General features: G+C 38.3%; 1 protein-coding gene across 4 annotated transcripts; it reads left to right on the top strand.

The window, feature by feature from the left end:
- The first annotated feature begins 6,738 nt into the window (after positions 1–6,738).
- On the top strand, positions 6,739–23,502 carry CMKLR2 (chemerin chemokine-like receptor 2). Of its 4 annotated transcripts, XM_063162335.1 has the most exons (4): positions 6,739–6,836; positions 7,327–7,510; positions 9,953–10,100; positions 20,732–23,502. In XM_063162335.1, exon 4 carries the CDS (start codon positions 20,748–20,750, stop codon positions 21,792–21,794), a length of 1,047 nt encoding a protein of 348 aa, XP_063018405.1. In that variant the 5' UTR covers positions 6,739–6,836; positions 7,327–7,510; positions 9,953–10,100; positions 20,732–20,747; the 3' UTR covers positions 21,795–23,502. The 4 variants fall into 4 exon arrangements, with proteins under 4 accessions (XP_063018405.1, XP_063018407.1, XP_063018404.1 ...); XM_063162337.1 differs by lacking the exons at positions 6,739–6,836; positions 7,327–7,510; positions 9,953–10,100 and adding an exon at positions 10,168–10,298; XM_063162334.1 differs by lacking the exons at positions 6,739–6,836; positions 7,327–7,510; positions 9,953–10,100 and adding an exon at positions 14,334–14,491.
- Positions 23,503–23,903: the final 401 nt, after the last annotated feature.

The raw sequence follows: 23,903 nt of genomic DNA, 5'->3' as shown, positions 1-23,903 counted from the left end.
AAGAAGTTGCTGTTAAAAGGCTCTGCTGTGTGGCTGTGTGATTATGAAACCATGGCTTAGAAATGTCCACCCACGCTGAGCAAGTAATTCAATACAAATTTCACATGACAGAAGAGTAAGAGAAGGCCTCTCTTTAGGAAGGCTGGATTTAGTTGCTGTTGGATTCTTTTGATACATGCATGCCTATGAATATATCTTTCTTGCTGAAAAATAAATATTTATTACAAAACAAAAGTTGTCTGATGATATTTTGTTGCCTAGTACGATACACAACTTGGGAAAACTGGAACTTTCAGCTGAGAGCATTTGCACGCATGGAAGGCTCAGGCACGTGCCCAAATTATTGCATGTCAGCAGAGCTTCATTGTTTAAACATGTGGCAAACACATATATAGACATGTTATCTTAGGCTAAAATAGTTTACTTTTATGGTGGTTTATGGCAGGATTATTGAGTTACTGTGGCTCTGCTAACTCTATAACTTACTGAAACAAAGGAAGCTTGGTTACATAGCTGAGGCACTGAAGTTTTTTTTCCAGAATGGCTCATATGAAACAGAAGCCCTTTTTAGCTATGAGAAATTGATGCACCCTGTCTTATAATGCCATACAACATGTCCTCAGCACATTCCTGAATATTTTTGCAAGATAGAATGTAATTTTCTTCTCTTGGACTGTCACTGAAAGATTTCAGAATTTAGGCTTGTGTTGCCAAGTGTTTCTTAGCTTTCAACTCTTTCTGTATTTATGAGGTAGAGGTTGCACCTTGATTCAAATTCATGTAAGGCATTGAGAGAGATTACTGTCCTTCAGTCTCCTCTTCCCAGCTAGGGAACTACTCACATATGAACATTGAGTAGGGCTGACAAACTTCCCTTCCTCTTAAAAAATTATACTTTCTCTTGATGTAAGCATCAGACTTTTTTTTTTCTCTTTGCTGGCGTCTTTTCTCATATATTCAGATTTTAAAAACTGCCCCATACCTTTCACTGCACTGCTTTCTACTTTTACTTTGATTTGTTGTAGTTTTCGCTTCTGTTATCCAAATGTAAGTCAAAGTTGTACCTATGAAATCATTTAGACAAATTAACAAAGACAGACTCTTTCCTAAAGAGTGTCAAATTGCTTCCAACAGCTGGGTTCAGATTGGAAAAGAGATAATGTGATGAAAGAAAATCAAGCTTGGTAAAACTAGCTGGCAGGAAACTCTTGGCTAGGTTTTTGGTTTGTTGCATATGTACTTTATGCATTCTGATGTTATAAGCCTAATTTATCTTAAATAGTTGTTTTGGTAAAGTTCTTCAAAGGATCTAAGTGTTCACTGACTGACTGACAGCTGAAGGTCTAGGGCTTGAGCCATGCAGGAGTTACTTTTGCCAAATGTTCCCAAGGATGGGTTGCTGGTTTTAGCCTGGATTGTACCAAGGCAGTGTGACTATGTGTGTAGATTCTAGAGAACTTCACATTCTGAGTAACCTTGGGGAAGAAGTCTCTTTCCAACTTTACACTTGAGTGGCTGTTCCATAGTGCCTGGCACTGTATGAAAACCTTTAATTCCTAGGAAGTAATTGTAGTCTTTCTCTGAAAAATCTGATGTTGGCTACTGACTGATATCAGGTATGAGACTTATGGAACAATTATCTGGTCCTCTGTGGTATTCTAGTTTTCCAATTTATTATGAATTCTGTGATATTTAATAAGGTTTTTCAAAGTAAAAGAAAATAATTCCTCACAAGTGTAAAAGGTAAGGATAATCTCTTCACAAACCAGAGCTTCTTGTTTTCTTTGCTCTCCTTTTCTCAAACAGTTTGCTGGAATTCACAGATTACTACTACACATTGATTCTTCTCTATTATAAGTATTTTTCTCATTTTTGAATGAAAAATGTATGTTTTTTAAAAAAATAATAATGGTCTTTTATTTACTTGGATATGGCACTGAAACGAAATTAAAATCAAAACAAATTTTTCTCTTTTTCTTAATTGTTTAATCAATCACAAAGCTTGACAGTTGTGTAATATTTGGTACATGATTGGATAGTGACCAAGAAAAAAAATTGATATATCATTAAGAAGCTTTAAAAGACAGCTTTAAAAAATAATTTTTGAAATGCATGGGCTGATCATTTTTTCCTAAAAATATTATTTTACTTTCTTGTAATCAAGCCTTATATTTTTTAAAGGTGACTTGAAATATGAAACAGTTTGACTCTTTTTCCAATATCTTATTAGAAAAAAATCCTTCTCTAGTCAATTTTTAATTGATATTTGGAAGCCATGCTGCTGCTTTCACAGGCTTGCCTTGTCAGTTTGTGGGTTCTTTGCACTTTTTTCCACTAAAATTGCTCTCTATATTTTATTTCTGTATACATGTACAGAATGTAGAGATTTTTTATTATAATAGTGCTGAGAAAAATTCTGTGATGCACTGATCCCAGAGGGTTTTATTACTGCTGTTAGGACTGCTGTTGCTGTTCATTTGCTGGCAGAAGGAGCAGCTGAGGAGACAACTCTGAAAGGATTGCTTTAAACAGTATGGCTACAAAACGTATCCAAATCCAGTGCTTTCAGGAACTTTCTGTATGATGGGCTTCTAATCATCTTACATTAGATTTCAAATCCATACCTTAGCTCTGCTACATGTTTTAAGTCTCCCCAAGCTTAAATTAACTTGTTTTTAGGGTGTTCTTTTCTAAAAGAAAATGCAAAGAAAATAAACCAGCAGTTGAGAAGTTTGTGTGCTAAAGAGCATTCTGTTTTCAGAGAACAGATTTTAATAATAAAATGAATAGTTTCCTGTTACAGTAATTTCTGTTTTCAGATTATGATCAGTCAGTTAATCTCTCCAAAATAACTCTGCCTGATTTTTTAGGGCAGTGACATGAAGGAAGGATCTGAGTCAGTAATTAGGCTGTAGGTGTCTGCTCATGAATTGCAGGATATTCTTTGGCCTTCATGTTGTGCATGGAGTTTTTTATAGCTTAAAAAAAAAAATGTTCCTTAGAATTTCTCTATTCTGTTTTCCATTGTTTCATATTTACTTCCAAATATAATACCAATTTTAAAATTGTCTGATTGATGTAGTCAGATTGACCCTTGAGAACTGCAAGATTTTCTCAAGTATTATTGTTGATTACCAAATTACTTGGAAAAATATGATAATTTCTGACATGTATTTGCTGGAAGATGCAATTGAAAGTCATAAAATGACTCAATTTCCTCCATGCTGAAGGGGACTCTGCAGGCTGAGAGCCTTCAGCTCTGAAGGGAACAGAAACACCAGAGGTTCTTGTGCTAACCACAGTCAGATAACATGATGGAAATACACTTATACTCAGCACTGAGTTAATCTGGTCTGCGTAGCACAATGTTTGCTTTAGCCTGTTTTAAACCATCCATTTTATTAACAGAAAAGATAACAAAGGAATGTGGCTTTTAAATCAAATGCCAATGTGAGTATTGAAATATTTTAAATAAGTATAGTAGATGACTAATATTCCCTTATAGCCTACTTCACATTTTGTCACAGTAGGAACTCAAGGCATTTTTGCATAAGTAAATATTAATTCCCATTACCCCAGAAGTCAATAATGTCTTTCTGATACAAAGAGATAATTTTGTCAAACCTGCTTGGAAGGTTATTAATTCTGTTTATCAAGAATTTTCAAGCTTCCATAAGTTTCAAACCAGCTTTTACCCCGGTCATATTCTGAATTAAATGTTTATATATATCCATTTTAATGGAACTTTTCTGATTTTAAATGGATGGATATGAATTTAAGGTAATCTGGAATGTAAAATGCTTCTGCAAGTTCCTTGTCTGTAGAGCAATCTTTAGGAGTTGAGGAGTTCCAAATATATGCTATTATGTTGAGTCAGTGGATGCTCTGCAGTTTAAGGTGGGGTCAAAATGTATTCCCAAGGAAGTTAAGTAAGTGCTGTTTTTCTCTGCTCTGGCTGTTCTAAATAATGTTAAACTTTTTTAATGTTCCTGCAATAAACCACATAAGATATTCTCTTACATCTGAGAAAAAGTGGACTGTCTACTTTGCTTTACCATGGGAATAATTTAAAGAAAGTTTTCTTTATCCTATTCAGGAAGCAAGTAGAAAGTTAAACAAGAGAAGTCCTGGGTTTTTTTCCCAAGGACAAAACCTAATTTTAGGCTAAGAATGCTGGTATGCAAAAACATTAGCCTTTGAAAAAAGTCTCTTTCTCTTATAGTTTGAAAACACAGAGGTTTTCATAGAAAAATTTTTAAAGGGAGAAAAAGAACTTTTAAACAAAAAGCCTTTCATTTGGTTTGTGTTTCTTCAGCATTTCACATACTATTACTTTGGATCAGAGTTTGGCCTCTCTCTTTTTCTGATCTGTTCCATGTTGTAAGATTGTCTGTTTTTATAATACTGAAGTAATTGGAGTTCAGTTTCTGGTTTGCACCCAAGGTTCATAGAATTAGAGTAATTTCCCTTTGCCTAGTCTCTCAACCTGAAATGTAGAAATGGCTGTTTTCTCTTCTCTTCTCTTCTCTTCTCTTCTCTTCTCTTCTCTTCTCTTCTCTTCTCTTCTCTTCTCTTCTCTTCTCTTCTCTTCTCTTCTCTTCTCTTCTCTTCTCTTCTCTTCTCTTCTCTCCTCTCCTCTCCTCTCTTCTCTTCTCTTCGGGAGCCTATTTGTCTTTAAAATACAAGTAGCAACTTAAATATCCTTTACATAAAAGGCTAAATCCAATCTCATGGATTTAGCCTTTTATGTAAAGGATATGGGCTTCTAATTAATGTAAATTCCATATTGAAGTTCATGCTAAGTGCTGAATTTGGGTCATATAGTCTTCTTTAAAAATAGATTGCAAAGTGCGGAGGATTTCAAATTGATCTTTATGTGTCTTGATAGAGCTTAAGAATCAGAACTAGAATGGACAGATAAATATTGGGGGTGTTAGCTGAGTCTTTGCTTGGATTGGTATCTTATGCCTCATCCCCAGAGCCCGCTAAAGATTGATTAGAGATGGTGTTATGTTTGCTTTTGTTGAAGGCCAGGAAAGAGAGAAGGTTGACTTACACACTGAAATTGAATCCTTTTCAGTTTCCCTGTCCCCATTTTGTTTAAGACCAGCTGTGTCTCAGTGATCACAGTAGCCAAGAGCAATAGAATAGTGAGGGACAGGAACTGGTGATTGTTTCCTTCATGCAAATCTGCTTGCTTTTTGCATTGTTATTCGTCATAATAGTCTTCAGCAACTTGGCTGTGAATTGTTAATAGCTGACTGCAGAAAGTGAAACAGAAGCACCTCTTGGGTTGGGAGGTTTGCCCATTGTAGCCTCATAACGTATCCTATTTGAACCGTGGATTTGGGGATTTGTGCATTTTAATGCAAAGACACAATATATAAAAGGTGGAAGCTGAGTCTTTGCACTTTAAATGGAAAATAAGACCTCTGTTGTAAGCATAGTTGTAAACAATTATGCTGAGACTTGCAAGCCGTGTGGGTAGAGCAGCCCCAATCCCTAAGAGGTGTGGTTAAAGCTCACCCTGTGCTTGGGGTTTCTTTGAACCCAGACTGGCTAGGCTTTGGGCAGATTTTGAGACATCTGACTCAATCCAAGGTGCAGTAAATTCTGGCTTCACTCCTCAAACCTGTCTACAGAGGTAACTCTGTAGTTCCAGGCAATTTATGCGAGGTGAAAAAGAGCCAATTGGTTAATCGATACAACCAGTCCTGAAGATATGAAAATATTTTGTGAAATACGTGGTGAAATAACTGTGGTTTGCATAGCCTTATTTTTCTGTCTCTAATCTCTGAAATAATTTTTCCAAACACTGACATTCCTTTCCATGGGAGGAGACGGCACTTTTGCTAAAATGGAAAAATACTGTTGTTGAGTTGGCTGGTTAGCTATCCAATTAATATAGTCTTTAGCATTCAATGACATATCAGAAGTTTGGTTGTCAAGACACACTCTGAAAATCCCATGGATTTCAAGTGTTATCTGAGTGGCACATACAATCTCTTATATTATTGTCATATGAATTTATAACTTGAATACCTGTGGTCTGAAAGTTATGTAGAAAATAATTCCTACTTACTTGTAGAAAATGAGAAAAAATGCACATATAAAAGCAAAATCTATGGAGGAAAAAGGCTATTTCTAATGGTATTTTTTCCCAGGTATCATATAAAAATACATTTTATAATAATACCTTACATACATTATATAATAACAAAATACATACATCACATAAGTATATACTATAATAAATTAGTCTCTAATATTCATTATTTCATAGAATGTGACCTCTGTTGACTGTGTTTGTGGGAGTTACACAAAGTGCTGCAGCTTAAACTGGTATGTACATACATTCACGTATATATGTATAGCAATACATGCTTGTGTGTTTTGACCTGACTGAAGTAATGAGGAAAGAGTTTTTTCCTTCTGCAGAATTATTGAATTTCTTCAATGTGTTATACATGAGAATCTTTCAGATCGTTAATGTCAGCATAGAAGGAGCTGCAGACCTGCCTAAATGAGCCAAACCTTCCTTCATCGTGTGGTTTGTTCAAATGTGTCGCTGGAGAATTTTGTCACAGTTGCTGACTCTGGTATATAGTGGGTAGCTAAGCCACAAGTAAACATTACAGCTCTACCTAAAGGATAGGCATGAATAGCCATTAGTTTCACAGGAAGGAAGGAAATTACCCCTTTCCTGATTGTCAGGTAGTTAAACGTGGTCTTTCCAGAGTGGATTTTAGTCCATGAGGTATTCAGACAGTGAGGACAAAGGAACAGTGAAGAATTACTTTTCTAAAAAAAGAAAAAATACCTAGCTGTAAACAACAGTAAGTAGTTGCTTTCTTGTGTTGTTCAGCTTAAATTAACCCTGAGAAAAACTAAGTATCTTTTGTTTGAACTAATTTGCAAATTCGTGGTTTGTATAATTTAACTGAATTAAGGAACATTGCTGGGATGCTGATTAGTGCTGAGATTATCTGCACACACTAATAGGTAACTTGATAAGATCCGGTGGTCCCAGGAGTGGGGATAATTGTCAGAACTATCAGGCAGTTGTTGGCAGTCCAGATAAATTAAAAGTTACTTTTATTTTTTTTATTGCTTTGTAATTTGTACTTTGGTCAATACCAGTAAAGCATTTCTGGAAGTTTGTCCTCTGTATATTTTTTTCCATACATCCTGTGCTTCTGTTTAGTTTTATAGGGTTAAGAAAGCCTCCAAAGATTCAGAAGTGCTTTTAAAATTAACTTGCTTTTCACTAGACCCAGTTTGTTCACGGCTGGATGTAAATCCTCTTCTTTGTTCTTTTTCCATCAGGTAGAATGTAGTATTTCCCTGCTCTGCAAGGTCCGGGTGCACTGTATGCTTATGAATGCACATCCCTCTTCAGAGCTCTCTGGCATATTGGCTTTGATAACTTATCCCATTGAAAAAGCACAAATAACACTGCAAAATACAAATATAACTTCCAAATAGAAAAGAAGACATGAAAATAAACAAGGTATTCTTTTTTATTCACTAATTTTCTTTCAAGCATGTAGCTTTCACAAAATTATCTGCAAAGATCACACTCAAATGATGTCAGTGGTTAATGGGCTGCAAAAAAAATGTATATTAAAAAGCCATGTAATTTGTGACTCACCATTCCAGTTTCACTGTGTCTGAGCATAGAAAGAACTAAAACACTGAAAGATGTAGAGCCTAAGCTTGCATTCTTTAGAGGTTTAAGATTTCCACTGTGGTTAGTCAAAACTATATATGACTAAAATGCTGCAGTTAGATCTAAACAGAAAACAAGCAAAACTAAACCCTTTCAGATTGAATGCAATTTTGTCTGTAAAAATCTGGTTTCTTTTTTTTTTTTCTGCCAGGTATGTTACTATGCTGGTTATTGTGTGCAAGTTGGGTAGTTTCTCGTAAAAAAAAAGTCCCTTTCCATGGAAAAGGGGAAAATGTCAGTAGGACAGAGAAGTAGTAATCTACTATTCTTGGAAAAAACCCTAATTTCCTGTGAAATTAGGAATTCATTCATCCATTCATTCTAACTTCCTCTGCAAAGTGACCTCTGGGCCCTTAGCATTTGGTATTTTGTATTTGGTGCAGTGGTAAGGAAGGGTGAGGAAAATTGATACATGGGCTTTAATCCTCCCTTGATTCTGAAGGATGGAAGATCTGAGGTATCAACACCAGTATATGTTTCAGTAGTCACAAACTTGTTTTTAATTTATGGTGAAGGGAACAATGCCTTAAGGACCTCACTACCCCAAACTGCAAGAATCTTTTGCACTCTCCAGAACGCTCCCTTCACCAAGAAGGTGAAGAGCATTTGGCAAGTTGTGACTGTTTGCTGGGGGTTTTATCTTTTTTGTGGGTCATGTCTGGGGGTTATCTACCTCTTAATTTCCTCTTTTGTCCTGCTGAAATAGTACGGAGCAAACCTTTGAATTGACTGCCTTACCATAATTAGATTTGGCACAATGCCTAGAGAGACACAGACTCATGTGCCATTATAAGAAAAAACCCCCAGCATATCTGCTGTTAAACGGTGCTTGTATTTACCCTATCCCAACATTTACAAAAGAAGATAATTACTGTTAAAAGAGATTTTATTAGTGAAGATTCACCAATCAGTAGCTAGAGAAAACAGGAAATCTTTAAAATACAAGAAATAAACAAGTGAGGTGCTTTCCTCAGGCAACTTCCCTCTGTTTGTCCCCATATATTCCCAGGAGTCCTGCTCCCCTGTCCTTTCCTTATGGTCCAGGGGCTCTGTGCATAATCCCCATCCTCCTTTCATGGAATCAGAGGCTTTCCCTCTCATGTACAATGTACATGTAAAACTTTAATATACACATATAACTTTCAGTGTTTAAAGTTATAATGGCAGAACAGGAAGAACTGTCATGGAGGAAAGACAAAGAAGACTAGTTGTGCTAGAAGGAGTTTTTGGTTCCTATTAAAACAATCTGTGGTCTGTGAACCTAAAGAGAGTTGCTTAAGAGCTGATAGACTTGTTAACCAGATGCTGAAATCCCAGTTTAGCTGATCTCACTAAGCACTTCACTCTTCTGTGTTGTTTTTTATGCTTGGTTGGCTTTTTGGAGATTTTTCTTTCTAATTTTTCACTGGAATCAATAGATTTGCTATCTGGGAAATTTGGCCTTTACTAGATTCAATCAGTGTTGAACGTGTTACATGTTTTGCATTAGTGACAGCAGAATACCACTATTAAATTATTGTTTCCACTGGCAGGGGAGACTGGCTTAGCTGATTTCAAATGGTATGATTAGTGTGGTACCATCAGAGTCAGGTAAGCTGTGGTAGGTAGATACCAGGGGAATAATATTTCCATTTTACAGACAGAGAAATTGAGCAACATGGAGATCATGAGGCCTGGTCATAAAACCTCATCAGGCTCTTTACAGAACTGGGAGTCAGGCCCAGTCACCTAAAATCCAGTTCAAATTCCTGGCCAATGTTACACTATCTGATAGAGAGAGTCACTAATTAGTGTTTTGAAGATCTTACTTCTGTCTTACATACAAAAGGAGGTTAATCTACGAATCCTAAATACCAAATGAATGTATCACACTGTACAGCTACAAAATGATGCTTTCAGTGTGACTTTTTAAACATCTTTCAGCTCATTCAACATTATTTTCTATAAACCAGAGTGCTTACAAAGAAATACTGTTCAACCTCTCCTCTGCAGAACAAAAAGCAGCCCACAACTGCAAGGTCTCTTTCCATTCATCAGCCACCACATCTGTTGCTTGCTTGGACATTGACCAAAATGATTCATTCAAATGTCTAACATTTATTTTTGGTGAAATACTGGGATTATACAGCGTGGCAGTATTTCAAAAATGGGTCTAGAAAACCAAGGGAAGTTGGAAACAACTTCCTCAGCTGAAAACAAACACAGCGTTATATCATTCTGCAGCTTTATTAGAGGGAAGGCAGTGGCCAAGTGAAGCAGCTGGAATCGCACTGAAGTGACTGTGAGCTCTGCAGATCATTTCATTCTTCCCTCTGCTACAGAGCTCAGATCCCTGATTTACAGTGCATTTTGTTTCAAAGAACTAAGCAAGGTAGGTCAAACTCTCTAAAATTTAAGATCTTTCTCTCCCTTCCCTTCTAAATAGTGAGTCTCTACCGCTGCAGCAACACTTGCAGGCAAATGTTGTAAGGTGGAGTAGCATATACTGGCTAAAAGAGCTCCTTGGAAGAAAGAATGTGATACTCATTTACTTCAAAGGTTACTTTGAACCACCCAGCACCAAGAAAAGGTATGAAAATGTGTGTGAATTTAATTTTTAATTACTTTTGAATATGTTAATACACACTCCAAGAAGTTTTACCCTGTCAGAGAATGGTAAGTGACCCTGACTTAAATCTCTCTCTCCCTTCTGTGTTCCCTAGTGTGTTTGGTTTAATTTTTTTTATTTGCTCAGGGATAGTGTGTCTTCTATAGCTACAGCAATTTCCAGTGTCGTTAGTTAAAAATATGTCAGTTCTGATCTGAACAGATTCTTGAACAGAAACTGCAAATAATTTCAACTTAAATAGGAGATTAACAGAGTACTTCTGAAGAATTACAGTTCTGCAGAATTGAATAAGGTTTCTGTGATCTCAGCTGGAAAGTGTGTGTGTTTTCCCTAACCATTGTGGAATAAGGTAGGACGTGGATCTAGCTTTCAGTAAGTATTGGAAGTGACAATAGGATTTGAAGCCTTCTATGCTACCACACAATGAGACAGGAATAGGTTCTACCTGCTCTTCACACTTAGTGATAACAGTGTCATTGTCACCTGTTGCCTTTCTAGATGTGATCTTGCAAGCCCAACAATATCCCAGACCTGGTTTTGTGGACTTAGAAAACATGTATACATTGAACATTGTCTGTGAATTAAAGCACATTTGGTTTCTAGCTGAATGAAATTGTATCACTGAATAATATAAAATGCTTATTAATTCATAGCTAAGGAGAAGAGAGTGACTAGGCTATGTCAAGGTAAAGTAGTTTGGCAGAGCAGATTTTTAGAAACTGATTTCAGGATTAATTTACTTATGATAGGTTAGCTTACTTTCACATAATGTTATTGTTCTGCCTCAGAACTGGGAAATGCAAATATTTTGATAACCCAATTTAATTTTGTTTGATGTCACTGTAACTTCTGGCCAAATTTAAAGCATTATCAGCAATTTATGCCAGGCAGACAGGATGGAGGTTCCATCAACTTTACTTCAATCCTAGGGATTTTTAATGTGCCATAAGTGAGTCCACTTCTCTTGAACTGAGAATCTCTTTGATTGTGGCACAGTGGAAGTTATTTGACTCTGGAGAATGAATTATGGTTTGGATTCTCTAATTGCCTTTGTGGAAAAGTCAGAGAAGCTCTGTCTAAGGATTCCTAGGCAGGATCTGATTACAGATTTTTACTGCATGGGTGAGGGCAGAGGAAAAGTGTTGATCGAAATAATGCAATTTCTATGTCCTGCGCATTACACATTCTTTCTTTTAATTTTAGGAATTTCTTTTTCTGCTGACAACCAAATGAGCAACTTCTGAAATGCTTCAATTTTTGTTCATTTCTGATAGATTGATTCAAGAGGAAAACTTAGATCTGTTTCCTAATAGCCAGGTGCCTTAAAGAATTTTCTTCTCCTTGTAATTTTTAACAGACACTTGAAGTTTGTGATCTGTTATTCAGTATTAATTTTGTATAATAACTCTGCTATTCCAAGCACTTAGCAGCAGCTAGGTTTCCAGGGGATTGTAATCTATTGAATGGTCTTATTATTTGCTTATTTATTTATTTTGTCTTATGGAATGTGCCAGCAGTTCAGCTGTCTCTCTTACTGTGGTGGCTGCTTGTCTGGCTAATTTGCACTCATTATTTTTGATAATGGTTTAATTTGTGTTCATTCAGTCTGAAGTTAGCAATTTCCCCACAGTGCTGGGCTCTGTTGTGGCTGGCTTTGCTCAAGAGAGCTGACTGTGAGGAGCAGTTCCTTGTGGTCTCTGAGCAGAAGAAAGGGATTGCTGTGACTGGGGCAGGCAGTGTGCAAGAGACATTGCTTCTACAGGGGAGATGTCATTATGTGGTCATGAGCTCTCTCACAATTGCTTTTGCTTTTACAGTGTGCTTGGGGCTCCTAGAGAAGAAGAAAAAGTTATGTGTTCTTCCTCAAAGGTAGCATATAGTACTTCCAGGGGAGCTCAGCTACTTCTGTACTCTGTATCTTCAGTATGTCCAGGGGTTGAGGGCCCTAAAGCAGGAGCAAAAATCCACAAATTAGCCCATGGCTGCTTTTTCCCAAGAGGAATTCTGCTGGCTTGTTGCTCCTACTTCTCTTCCCCTACCCAGGCTCTCTTGTCCCTTTTTGATACTTCTTGAAGGACATATTTCAAGAATCAAAAGGCACAAGTATGAAGAACCAGCATATTTTCCCTCTATCCACTGAAGATATTTGCCTCTTTATTCTTTTGGCAAGTTATTCTGCTCCCAACTTTACCTTCAAATTTACTGTTTGGCTTTGGGCAAGATATGCCTCTTCCTTTCACTACTCCTGTATGTGTTTATTCTGTTTAATTATAAACAAAGCAGGAATTGTCTTTTATTACATGCTCTAATGCCTGGATCCTGTGAGGCTTTGATCTCAAGGACTAGGACCTTTGGGTACTTTCCCAACATAAAATACCTGCTTCTTCCAGCAAGCGTGAGCCTGGCACACAAGTTTTGTTCCCTTCTGAGGCCTTCTAGAGGAGACAGAGAAAGTGATGTGTAGTAAGTCCTGTACAGTCAATGTACTGCCACTTTCTACACTCCCATCTCTTCTTTCTAGTGGTGCCCTTTTAATGTGTTTCAGCCCCACATCACTTTAATGAGATATTTTGGCTATGTTAAGAACCGTTGCCCATTTAAGAAACCTGAGTAGTGTTAACTGAGGGTGTTGTACCATATCTGGCAGAGTCAAGTGAGAAGTGATTTGTAAAGGTAATATGGGAAGCCTGTAAAACCAGTATTTCCAAGCTTCTCATTTAACACCTTAATTGTAGGTGCTATCTATTCCTATCAGTGCTGGGGAGTGTTCCCAATACCATGTTAGGGAAATGGATAAATGGCCAGTCCTCCTGAAACTGTGTTTAACAATTTGAATTTTTCAGTTTTGCAGGAATAAAGCCAGTACTTACTATAGACTTGATCTTGAAGTAAAAAAATACTTGGCTTTGTATGAGTAGGAAAATTAGAATAACACTGATCCAAGAGTAGACATCCTTAATCTACTGTACACAGTGATCCCAGTATATTAACTGTGAGGACATAATAAAGTATGTTATCATGTTATCCAAAACATTCCAGCTGATATGTACTAGGAGTATTTTGGAATTGGATGTTCTGATACGCTCATGCAAGAGTATGTGTCAAGAGTAATATAAGCATAGCAATATTACATTTATGCTAGAAGAAACTGCTGAGTTATATAAAGGAAGGGTAGAATAAACCTAGGAAAATAGAGATCAATTTAGAGGGCAGTACACAACCAAGCACACTGCAATAAGTGACTAGGAAATTAATCTGTGAAATTGAATAGGATGTAAGAAGGCATATTAGAGGTATGAGTTGTGGTTCTCTGGGGTTATTTCTTAACTCTTCTTTTTAAAAGGACTGTAAATATAGCAGATTGTAACCTATTTTTTATCTGTTGTTCAACAGATATTTTGTATCTTGCTGGAGAGAGTGTTACTTAGGATTTTTTCTGTAATGACCTGTTGTTACCCTGCAAAGCCTTTTGAATGGCTGTTGTCTAACATATGTTTAATTGGCTTTAATTAGTCTGCCGAGTCAGCTGCAGAGAAAAATCTCTTCATTTACTCTGTATCCTCTACTCTCACTTTATTAGTTTTTGGTTGGAGGGAGTTGTGGTTAAAGCATGTGTTTGTTCAAAGAGTACAAGCGTTTAAAAACATGCTCGGAGCTGCATGACCATATAATGATCACATGAATGCTAGTCAAAATATTCTTTCATCACAAATACTTGAAACAGTTGCAAAGTAAAAATTCCAAGTAATTTTTGCATGAAAACCTTAAAAAGCCATAATTAATTAGAAATGCAAGCATTTTAATTAGAATGCATCCCATCAGTCCAGCCACTGCGAAGCTGAAGAACTTGAATTTTTTAAATCAGATATCTCTGTTGCTCTAGGTATATAGTTATTACGGTGGCTTTTAGCCAAAGAAAATCCTGCTGGCACTTGAGGAGGACTAGAAAAGACGTGAAGCTTCCATGGAACAGCACTTGATCAGTGTGTTAGCCCTCAGCCAGTAGGATTCCTGGTGTGCCTGCTGGCTCTGAGGTGTGTCCTGGCACTGCTGAGAGGCAGCACTCTGGGGGATGGCAAGCAAAGGGGGCAAAGCCGGGCTGCTTTTCTCTTCCCGGCAGAGAAAACAGACCAGGAGCAGTAGGGGCTGCCCAGGTAAGTGCTGCCTTCCTCCACCACACTGAGCAGGATGGCCCAAAGGGAGCCTCCCTTCAGGAAGGGAAAGGTCTCCCAGAGGTGAGGCTGTGGTTTCTGCCCTTCACCATGAGAGAAGGGACAGTGCTGAGTTTGAGAAGGGAGGACAGCGTGTGTTTGAGCCACTAGGCAGGGACTCTAGATTTAGCACTTGGTTTGATCAGAGACTTCCTGTAGGTCATTTTCAGCATTCTACAGTCAACCAGACTAATGCTGCTTCTCACTTGAACCTCATTTCAGTAAGGGTTATGAATATGAAGCATTATGACTGGTTATGTAAATACTTTGGCAGTGCTGACACATACAATACATCAGGCAATTTTTAAATCTCAAGTGTCACTGTTTAGCTAAATGTCTATATTTTTTGTAAGAATATTAGAATTTTTTTTCTCTAAAAATGGTGCTACTTTTAAGTGTTTCACAGATATGACCAGTCATTTTCCTGACTCTGATGTACAAATTTTGTGGTTATGTGATTTGCAGTGGCTACAGCAACTCCTTACATTCCAAAGAAATAGTAAAAATTATATTCTTACTTTTAGCTTATATTCTTACTTATAGCTTACTTTTAGAAGGGAATAAGAGCAGAAACAAGTACTATCTATGGAGTTATCAAGTGTCCTCCCCTTCACCAGTGCATGTCCTGGGGACATCTGGGTTTCTTTGTCATTTTTGGGAATGGAAGACTTGGTGCTTGGGATCAGCTTGAAAATAAATCGGTTTTGATGAGATGCAGTTGCTGGTTGCAGACATTTATCAGGTCTCTGACTGTGGAAATGGGACACTGCTCAATTGCAGCCATTGTCTGGAAGATATTTTATATTCAGGCCAGAACTACTGTGATACTTTTCCTACTACAGCAGCCTTATTTAGATATAAAGTTGGATTTTCCATTTTTGTTTGACACTTCTCTGTTGGCAAAACCTCTGGTCTGAAATTGCAGATTTACCCAGTATTAACTGAGACTGTGCTATCAGAGTTTGTTAATCCTGTAGCACTCACTTTGTGTGAAGTGTTTTCAGGCTGTTATCTGGTCTAAGGACTTCAATCCCACAGATGAGGTGGTGTGTTATGACTAACAGGGTCGTGTTTGGCCTTGCTTGAAGAAAGTTGGTTTTGGCCTAAGTTCTAGGACATGTCTAGCTAGTACATTGCAAATACATTTCTAACACTGCTTTGCTGAGAGATATAATGGAGAATGATTGTTATTTGCATTCCTTTCTTATCTGCTAGAACAAATACATCTGTATTGTGGCTCAAAAACAACATTTCCAGTCATGTGTCGTATCTGTTGTGACCCATTATTGAATTCAGGATGACATATGAAGTAATTAGGGTACCATATATCTAATCACCATTAGAAGGATGGTCAAAAGACAATTGTGTGTGTACGTGTCTGTGAAAGAGAAAACATAGACACAAGCCTTGGTTCTGCTTTTGTGTTTACCAGCTTAAAATGCTCCTTTCCTAGTTCCTCTGTCTGCAGTTACAATTTTAGGCTTAATCTGTAGTATAGCTCTGATTTAATTTTGTAGTATGAGTGTATCGGGCACCTCCTGCCATAGGAATGTTTCTGCATAAAGATAAGTGGTTTTCTTGGCTTTGTCCTTTTGAGGGAGAAATGTGAATCTGTGACAGTCTGTAATTTCATCAGTATTCCTTGTGCATTTTCAAATCTATCCTATGTCTTTGTAAAATGCTTGCCATAAATACATGTGTACCTCTAATGAATTTGCTCAGCCTTCTGAGTTTTGAACTTTACAGATAAACTACCAGGTAGATTTCATGTTTATGTTTTTGAAGCTAGATAAATTCAAAATTTGTCATCCCAAATGTTCCAAGAAAAAATTATGAGGGCTGGCAACTGAATTCATTACCTGGATAAACTTGCTGCCACAATATGACAAGCAGCCCTAAGTGACCTTTTGGGAAACTAGTTGTTCTCCAGCTTCTGACTCTTGCAAATGACAGAAGTCGAAGTGATGCAATCAAATAAGCTTTCCTTTAGCCACAGATAATAGACATGGAATGTGATGCGCTCACAATTGTTCAAAAAGACATTGATAGGAGGGTTTGTGTAATATCTTCCCTCTATGAACTGAACTGTTGAGACAGCCAACCCTCCAAACCATAATTTTCCTAGTAAGTCAGGACCCATTGCTGTGACCTCTGAAACCAATTTAGCTGGCCAAAGGCTCTAACACTGTTTGTCACACTGAAAAAATAGATTTGGGGGTTACCACTCAAATATTTGTGTTACCTTTAACTAACAGAGACAATGAATAAACTCTTCCCTTTGACCTTTCTGTAAAATTCAAAAGTGATGAGGACCAAATGTGAGAGACAGAGGTTGTGTGGGCTGAGCTTCAATTTGTGGTAAAGGCTGCCAGTGTAACTCAGTTAGGTCCTAACTTGTGTGGTGCCCAGGGAACTCTGAACCCCCAGGAGGACTTTGCTTCGAGTGAAGTGGATGGAAATTGCAACTTTTTTGTTTGTTTTCTTCTATTTTAAACTGAAAGCCCAATGTAATTTAATTCCAAAGCTGTTGCAGAGAACTCAGGGCTGAGGTGTGGAGGGGTCAAGCTACTTCCCCTGCCCAAACAGGATGCTTGTGGCATTGCCATGAATAGGTTCCAAAGGACTGTCCCCTGTCATAACTCTAAGGCCATTCTTAGTGTGACAAGAGCTGTTCTATTTCAGGCAGATCCAACCATTTGTTCAAGTTGTCATTATGGCTCAGCTATAATAGTGGCAGAGGACATGAACTCTAGGTACTTTTAGTAGAAAGCTGTGAATATGACAACTGAGATCCAAGTCTGTAATTCCCTGCTGAAATTCAGAGAAAGACTGTTCATGCAACACGTGGTGAAGTCTCTTCCCAGCAGTTCTGTGGCTTTTTGTGTTTTAGAAATATTTCCTGATGATCTGTATTTCTTTGTAATTCTGCTTTCTGTCCTAAGTTCTAAAAGTGCCAAGAGCCATCCTGTTATATTCCTATAAAGTCATTTAGAAATTAACTTCTGTTCTACAGAAGAGGACAGGAAATGAAACTTCCTGGTAAACTATTTTCATAATTAAGCAACTGAATCAAGGAGGTTCAGTTTTCAGAGCTGCTTGTGGCTCAGCAAACAGGAATGGACTCGTCAAACAACTGCTAAGCGTACACTTTACACAGTGTGTTTACTATTTAAAATAAAGTTAAAAAAAAAGGACAGGATTAAATCTAAACTTGGATATATGAATCCATATGCAATAGAACACTGTTCTGTAACCTGTGGCTGCTCCCAAGGCGTATTGGCAGGCCTCTAACCACACTTTCCTGTTTATTAAAAAATGTTTTCCATGCACTGGCTCCCCAGACTGGGGACACTGAGCCAGTGAACTGCACCAAGCCTCCCTTACCCTTACTAGCACTTGCCTTAAAGCCAAGCAGAAACTGCTCTCTGACAGTATTGTTTTCTCTACTGAGCCTCAGTTTGCAAACACATTCATGAGAATTTTCCAGCTTGGAAAGTAAGCCATTTGTCAAAGATCATACAGGAAATTAGTGACAGAATAAGGAGTACAACTAGATTTCTTCACAAGACCTAGACTTGAACTGCAAGACAGTTTTGACTCTGGAAATTTATTAATTTCAGAGTCATGTATTAGAAGATAATGCGTTTCAGGACCACAGAGAAACATCCCTGCTGAATTATGGTTAATGAAAAAAATCTGTGTCCTCACTGATGTAACCCATTATAACTCCACTGACGATCACCCACTGCTTATCTTTTTCAGGACAGGGTTTAACACCATGAGTCTGGCTATAGAAGTGCTTCATATATGTCAGTGTCAGAATTAAAAGTTTCTGGGCTTTGCAAATGTAATCGGCAGTCTTTGCTGAGCCCCAGCCACAGAGTCTAATTGCAGCATCTGTGCACTGGCAGCAGTGGTAAACAATGTTCCTTCTGCTTTTTTACTCCTACTGCTAAAGAAGACTCCCTGCATTGAAGACTAGAGTTAGAGAGGAGGAAAAATATAAGCCTGGAAAAATAATTGCATTCTAAAGGTGTGCTTTATCATTGGAGTTTTAAACTATAGGAGGCTTGGGAAATATTTGGCATTTATTTGGGTATGTGTTTTTTCTCCCGCGATACATCATCTTTAAAATGTTAAATATAAAAGTAACATTGTTGGGCATTAGGCAAATGTTTGTCATTGTCATTATAGTTGGAAATTTTTTTGTTTAGTTGCATGAATTTGATTTGAAGGTATAGTTTTTTGTATAGGCAAACCCACTTAAAAATCCAGTTGTTAACCTGACTGTCGTCTGAAACTGTCCAAATATAATGTTCCAGATGTTAATGGTACTGCTCCATGTTTATACTCTTCTCTCAGCAGCTGTTAAGCTGTTTGAAAAAATTACTCAGATGGGTGGTAGTGGTATTTGATGCAGAATCTACCCCCAAGGGGCATGTAATTACATAAATGCAGCCCAATAAGTATCATTTATCAGGACAGCAAACCAAATAACATTCTTTCAGCCTGATGTAAATCACAAATGCTAACATAGCCTCTTGACAGAACAGGCTGTGCTGACTCTTACTACATATTTTTTTAATCAAGAGTTATAAAATTACACAAGCTTTTTTTCCCCTTCCCTGTCTATCCATCTACAAATGAGAAGTCTAATCCTGCTAATGCGTGTGCACATGCGTAGCTTTGCTGGTGTGAGTGATCCTTTCAAACTGGGTGAGCTACTTTTTGGAGCAAAGGTAAGCACAGGAATACGAGTTTGCAGATGTGGTTGTGCAGGCAGTGTGCTCTGGAGACCCCTCTCCTGCTGTCCCCAGCATGCTGTAATTAATGGCATTGCAGGAATGCAGGGCTGAGTTCCAGACGCACGGGCTGAATTTTGGTTCAGGAATGGAGATAGCGCTCAGAAATTCAGCAGTAAGATAAATCATAGCAGAACTAATGACTGCTCTCAGGCACAGGTCTGAAGTGCAGCTGAGCCCAGCCAAACTATTCAGCTTTAAATGATAACAGAGTTTTGAAGAATAGTTGTTTTGATCATTGCAGAGACTTTTGTCTGACTGTGGCTACCTGTGATGTGCTGCAACTTTGTCTATACTGCAAACTAAACACAGTGAAATCATACTGTGAAATAACTTCTGACTGCTTTTCTTTCTGTTGTTCAAACTCTGTTTCCTGTCTGTTTTCCCATTAATTTCTTTTTTTCCCCTCTGTTTTGGTTTATATTCCTCTTTTCCTCCCCCTCACCTTCTTTCCCACCCACAGAAAGAGTTTCTATGTGAAAAAATCATGTTGTACTTGCAAGTTCCAGAAGCTTTTGCAAGAGAAGAAAACTGAGAAAATCCTATAATTCTGTCTTAAAAAAAAAGGACACACAAATATTTTCATTTTGAGCTCTTACAGTGCGTTTTTTGTTCTTGGGAAACCTTACTTTCTGTCATCTATTACCTGTTTCTCAGCTCACTAGTGGAAGAACACCATAGTGTGTATTACACCTGCAATATGTTCTATATATTTGTTTCTCTACATTCTTTGCTGTATTAAGGAAATCCAAGATGTTAAATGGGCCTGAAAGTCATCATTTCTTGATACAAAGACATAATTGAAAGAGATTAATAAATCCATGAACTTTTAGTTGCTGGAGAAATTGCTGTCATATTATTAACTATAATTTGAGGCAGGGTGATGGGTGAAATTTTACAGAAGATGGCTTCCTGGCATTTTAAATGATTTTTTTTTCCTACATAGATGTCTAATGCTCTTCTGATTTTAGATAGATATAATGCATAAAACTTGCTTCACGTAGGGACAGAGCAGTAAAGTACAAAACCTGACCAGAAAAGAACAGCACAATCATACTTCAATAAAACTTTGCATCTGGTCTCCCAGAAATTTATCAGTGATACTGTGCTCTGTGCTGTCTGTTAAGAAATGAATGTAAAGAAAACATAAGAGTTATTGAAGATTTAAAGGTCTGTTTTGAGTTGAACATTTCTTGAAATGCCTATGATCAAATTTCTTCAGGAGTTTTGTGCTTGCAACTGACAGATAAAAGGTGACAGATATGTCAAACTAGGGCAATGTTTTTGGTTTATGGCCAAAAACATGAAAGAATTGCAGTTCACTATTTTCAATGCAGTAAAACATTTCTCCTTTGACCATTTAATTTCTTTTCTTCCCCAGAAAGCCACTCTGCAACATGACATTTGAAGATTTTGAGAACTACTCTTACTTCTACGATCTGTCTGAGGAAGATGAGTCACCCCAGTCCTCCCTCAGCATTGCCCATATTATTTCCCTTTTCTTTTACAGTGTGGCATTTCTGCTGGGAGTGCCAGGTAATGCCATTGTCATCTGGTTTATGGGCTTTAAATGGGATAAATCTGTTTCCACACTCTGGTTCCTGAATCTGGCCATTGCAGATTTCATTTTTGTTCTCTTCCTGCCCCTCTATATTACATATGTGGCAATGGGCTTCCACTGGCCTTTTGGGAAGTGGCTCTGCAAAATGAACTCATTCATTGCACTGCTTAATATGTTTGCCAGTGTTTTCTTCCTGACATTCATCAGCCTCGACCGCTACATCCGCCTTGTCCACCCCGTCTTTTCCTACAAGTACAGGACTGTGAAGAACACCCTCCTTCTCAGTGGGGTCATTTGGATGTCAGCTGCTATTATTGGTGGCCCTGCCTTGTACTTTAGAGACACAGCTACAGTTCTCAACAATGTCACCATTTGCTACAACAACTTCCATGTGCATGACAGAGAGCTTATTTTGCTGACACATCACATCCTCATTTGGGTGAGGCTTGCATTTGGTTACCTCTTTCCTTTAGTGACCATGGTCATTTGCTACTCACTGCTGATTGTCAAAGTGAAGAGGAGAACTGTACTGACTTCTAGCAGGCTTTTCTGGACCATCACTGCTGTAGTTGTAGCTTTTTTTGTCTGCTGGACACCGTATCATATATTCAGCATTGTGGAGCTGTCTGCTCACCACGATGAAAACCTGCACGACTTACTGCAGGATGGCATTCCCCTCTCCACCGGCCTTGGTTTCATCAACAGCTGCCTCAACCCGATCCTGTACGTTCTGATCAGCAAGAAGTTCCAGGCGCAGGTGAGGAGCACGGTGTCGGAGGTGCTGAAGCTGGCCCTGTGGGAGGTGAGCCGCTCGGGCACCGTCAGCGAGCAGCTCTGGAGCTCGGACAACGCGCCCGCGCGCTGCTGTGAGACTGCCCAGTGACTGCTCGTGCCAGCAGCTCTCCCCAGAGGAGCTGACAGGAGATTGGGAGGTGTTCTTGGCTTCACATCTGCCAGTCAGGTGTGCATCTTTGCATAGACAGTTTTCTGTAAACAGCTGGCTTCATTGCACTCGCTGCTTTAATGGAAAGGTTTTTAAGGGACGCGTGATTTGGATGTGTGCCCTTGCAATGCTCGTACAGCCTGAACTGAAAGTTATCAGCATAGGTGGAATTACTCTAACTGGGCTTTTGCTGGGGAATGTTGTTGTGATCCTGTTGGTTTGCTGTGGCTCCATACCTCACTGATATCAAAAGAGCCCATAATAAAAATATTCCTCCTTGCCATTGCTGATACAACTCTTGGTTGAGGCACTCTCATGCAAGAGGCTGTGGCTGTACATCACTCGGTCATGAGTCTCCTCACTGCCTACTACTGCCCCAAGGAGGAATCCCCTGGCTACATCCCACCTAAATGAAGCTATCAGTGGCTCCAGCCTGCAGCTGGAGAAGAATCCCAAGATGGAGGACACTTAATAGCTGCCTTCTATTGTCAAAAAAGAAAAATATGGAAATAAAACCTGTCTTCTCACACTGCTCTTTATCTTACACTCAAAACTAAGACAGGAGACCCTGTGTTTTGGGGTCACTTACTGTATTTTTAGCACTAGCTGGGTACAAAATACTGAGCAGATGTTTCATATAGGTATTAGGCTCATTCAAAATGTGCAAAGAATCGGTGAAAATATTTCTTACAGTTTATGTGCCACACCTCTCTTTCTGTGTTTAAAAGTTTAGTCCTGGAGAAGTTTACAACTATTGATTGCTCTTTATTCCTCTTTCAAACAAAGGTAAAGAAATAATATAACATTTTGTTTGCCTCAATGTCAAGCTTAAAAAATGGGTGGAGTGAAGTCATTAGTATTCTGTTACAAGTCTGTAGTCAAATTTGGCCTTTTTTTCCAAATTAGAGGCAAGACAGTTTATCCAGGAAATGGAGTCCACTCCCATAAGAAAGATGAAGTAGTCCCAGTTATGCTGTATCCTGTTACAACTTGTTGCTTGCTGCAGAATCATACATGCACCAATGCAAATATATAAATGCTATGTGGAGTGAACCAATTTCTGATGGAATACCACTTAATTAAAAAGTTGAATGTGGGACAAAACTCTACTGCAAGTAAAAGCATAGAGCTTTGGGTAAATTTGAATTGTTTTTTCCTAGCTATTGGCCTAGGCATATCGAATAAAACTGCCTTTCAGATAATTTACCTAGTTTATATGGCCTGCCAACACAGTAGCATTTATGCTATAATCGAGGCCTTATATGTAAATAGATTTGCTTTTGTATAAAATATATATATATGCATGAGCACATCCAATATTGGTAGCTGCACAAATAGAAACAGCCTGACTGTGGTCTGTAACTATTTCTCTGGGCTCTGGTTTCAGAGTCTGAGTGTCAGGCAGGATCAGTGGAATTTCAGTGTATTTCCCTTTGGGCTGAAAAGCTGGTAAGCAGCATTCTTCCTTTGAGTCATTTGCTGCCTGGTACATAGTTCCTCATCATAATATTTTGGCACCGTGCTGTTGTATGTGCCTAAATCAAACATTTTGCAGTTTTTCTTCACATGTTCCCTGACATCTTTCTAAGAATGATGTACTCTCCTGGCTGTATTCCAAGTGAAGTAATAAAATTTTCTTGTTTCCAAAGAGCATGTTCATTTGCTTTTCTTAGCAGCAATGTGTGGTGACTGGCTTTTCTTATAACAGCTCCTTCCCAAAGATTTTGGAAGGTGAAATCAAGCCCTGGCCCTTTCTGCTATGGGATTTAAGGTTCATGTCAGGTTTCTTCAGCTGTGTGCACACACATGTTCCTATGCACAGCACAGAGACTGATTTTCAAATGGGGGAGCATATATGTCCCATCTTGCATAAAGGATCAGAAAGTGTGGCCAGAAGCAGACAGGAGAAAGACAGAGGATAGAATTGAATAAAGCCAAAATCAGCCTTGATCTATGGCATTAGGTGGATTAACAATTGTGCAGTGCAACTGCTACTGTTCACACCAAGATCAGTTACAGAATTATCTCAATCATTTCTTCAAGAGTAAT

Source organism: Melospiza melodia, chromosome 8 (genome assembly GCF_035770615.1).
Source record: "Melospiza melodia melodia isolate bMelMel2 chromosome 8, bMelMel2.pri, whole genome shotgun sequence".
NCBI classification, from domain to species: Eukaryota; Metazoa; Chordata; class Aves; order Passeriformes; family Passerellidae; genus Melospiza; species Melospiza melodia.
This window is presented reverse-complemented; position numbering and strand designations above follow the sequence as displayed.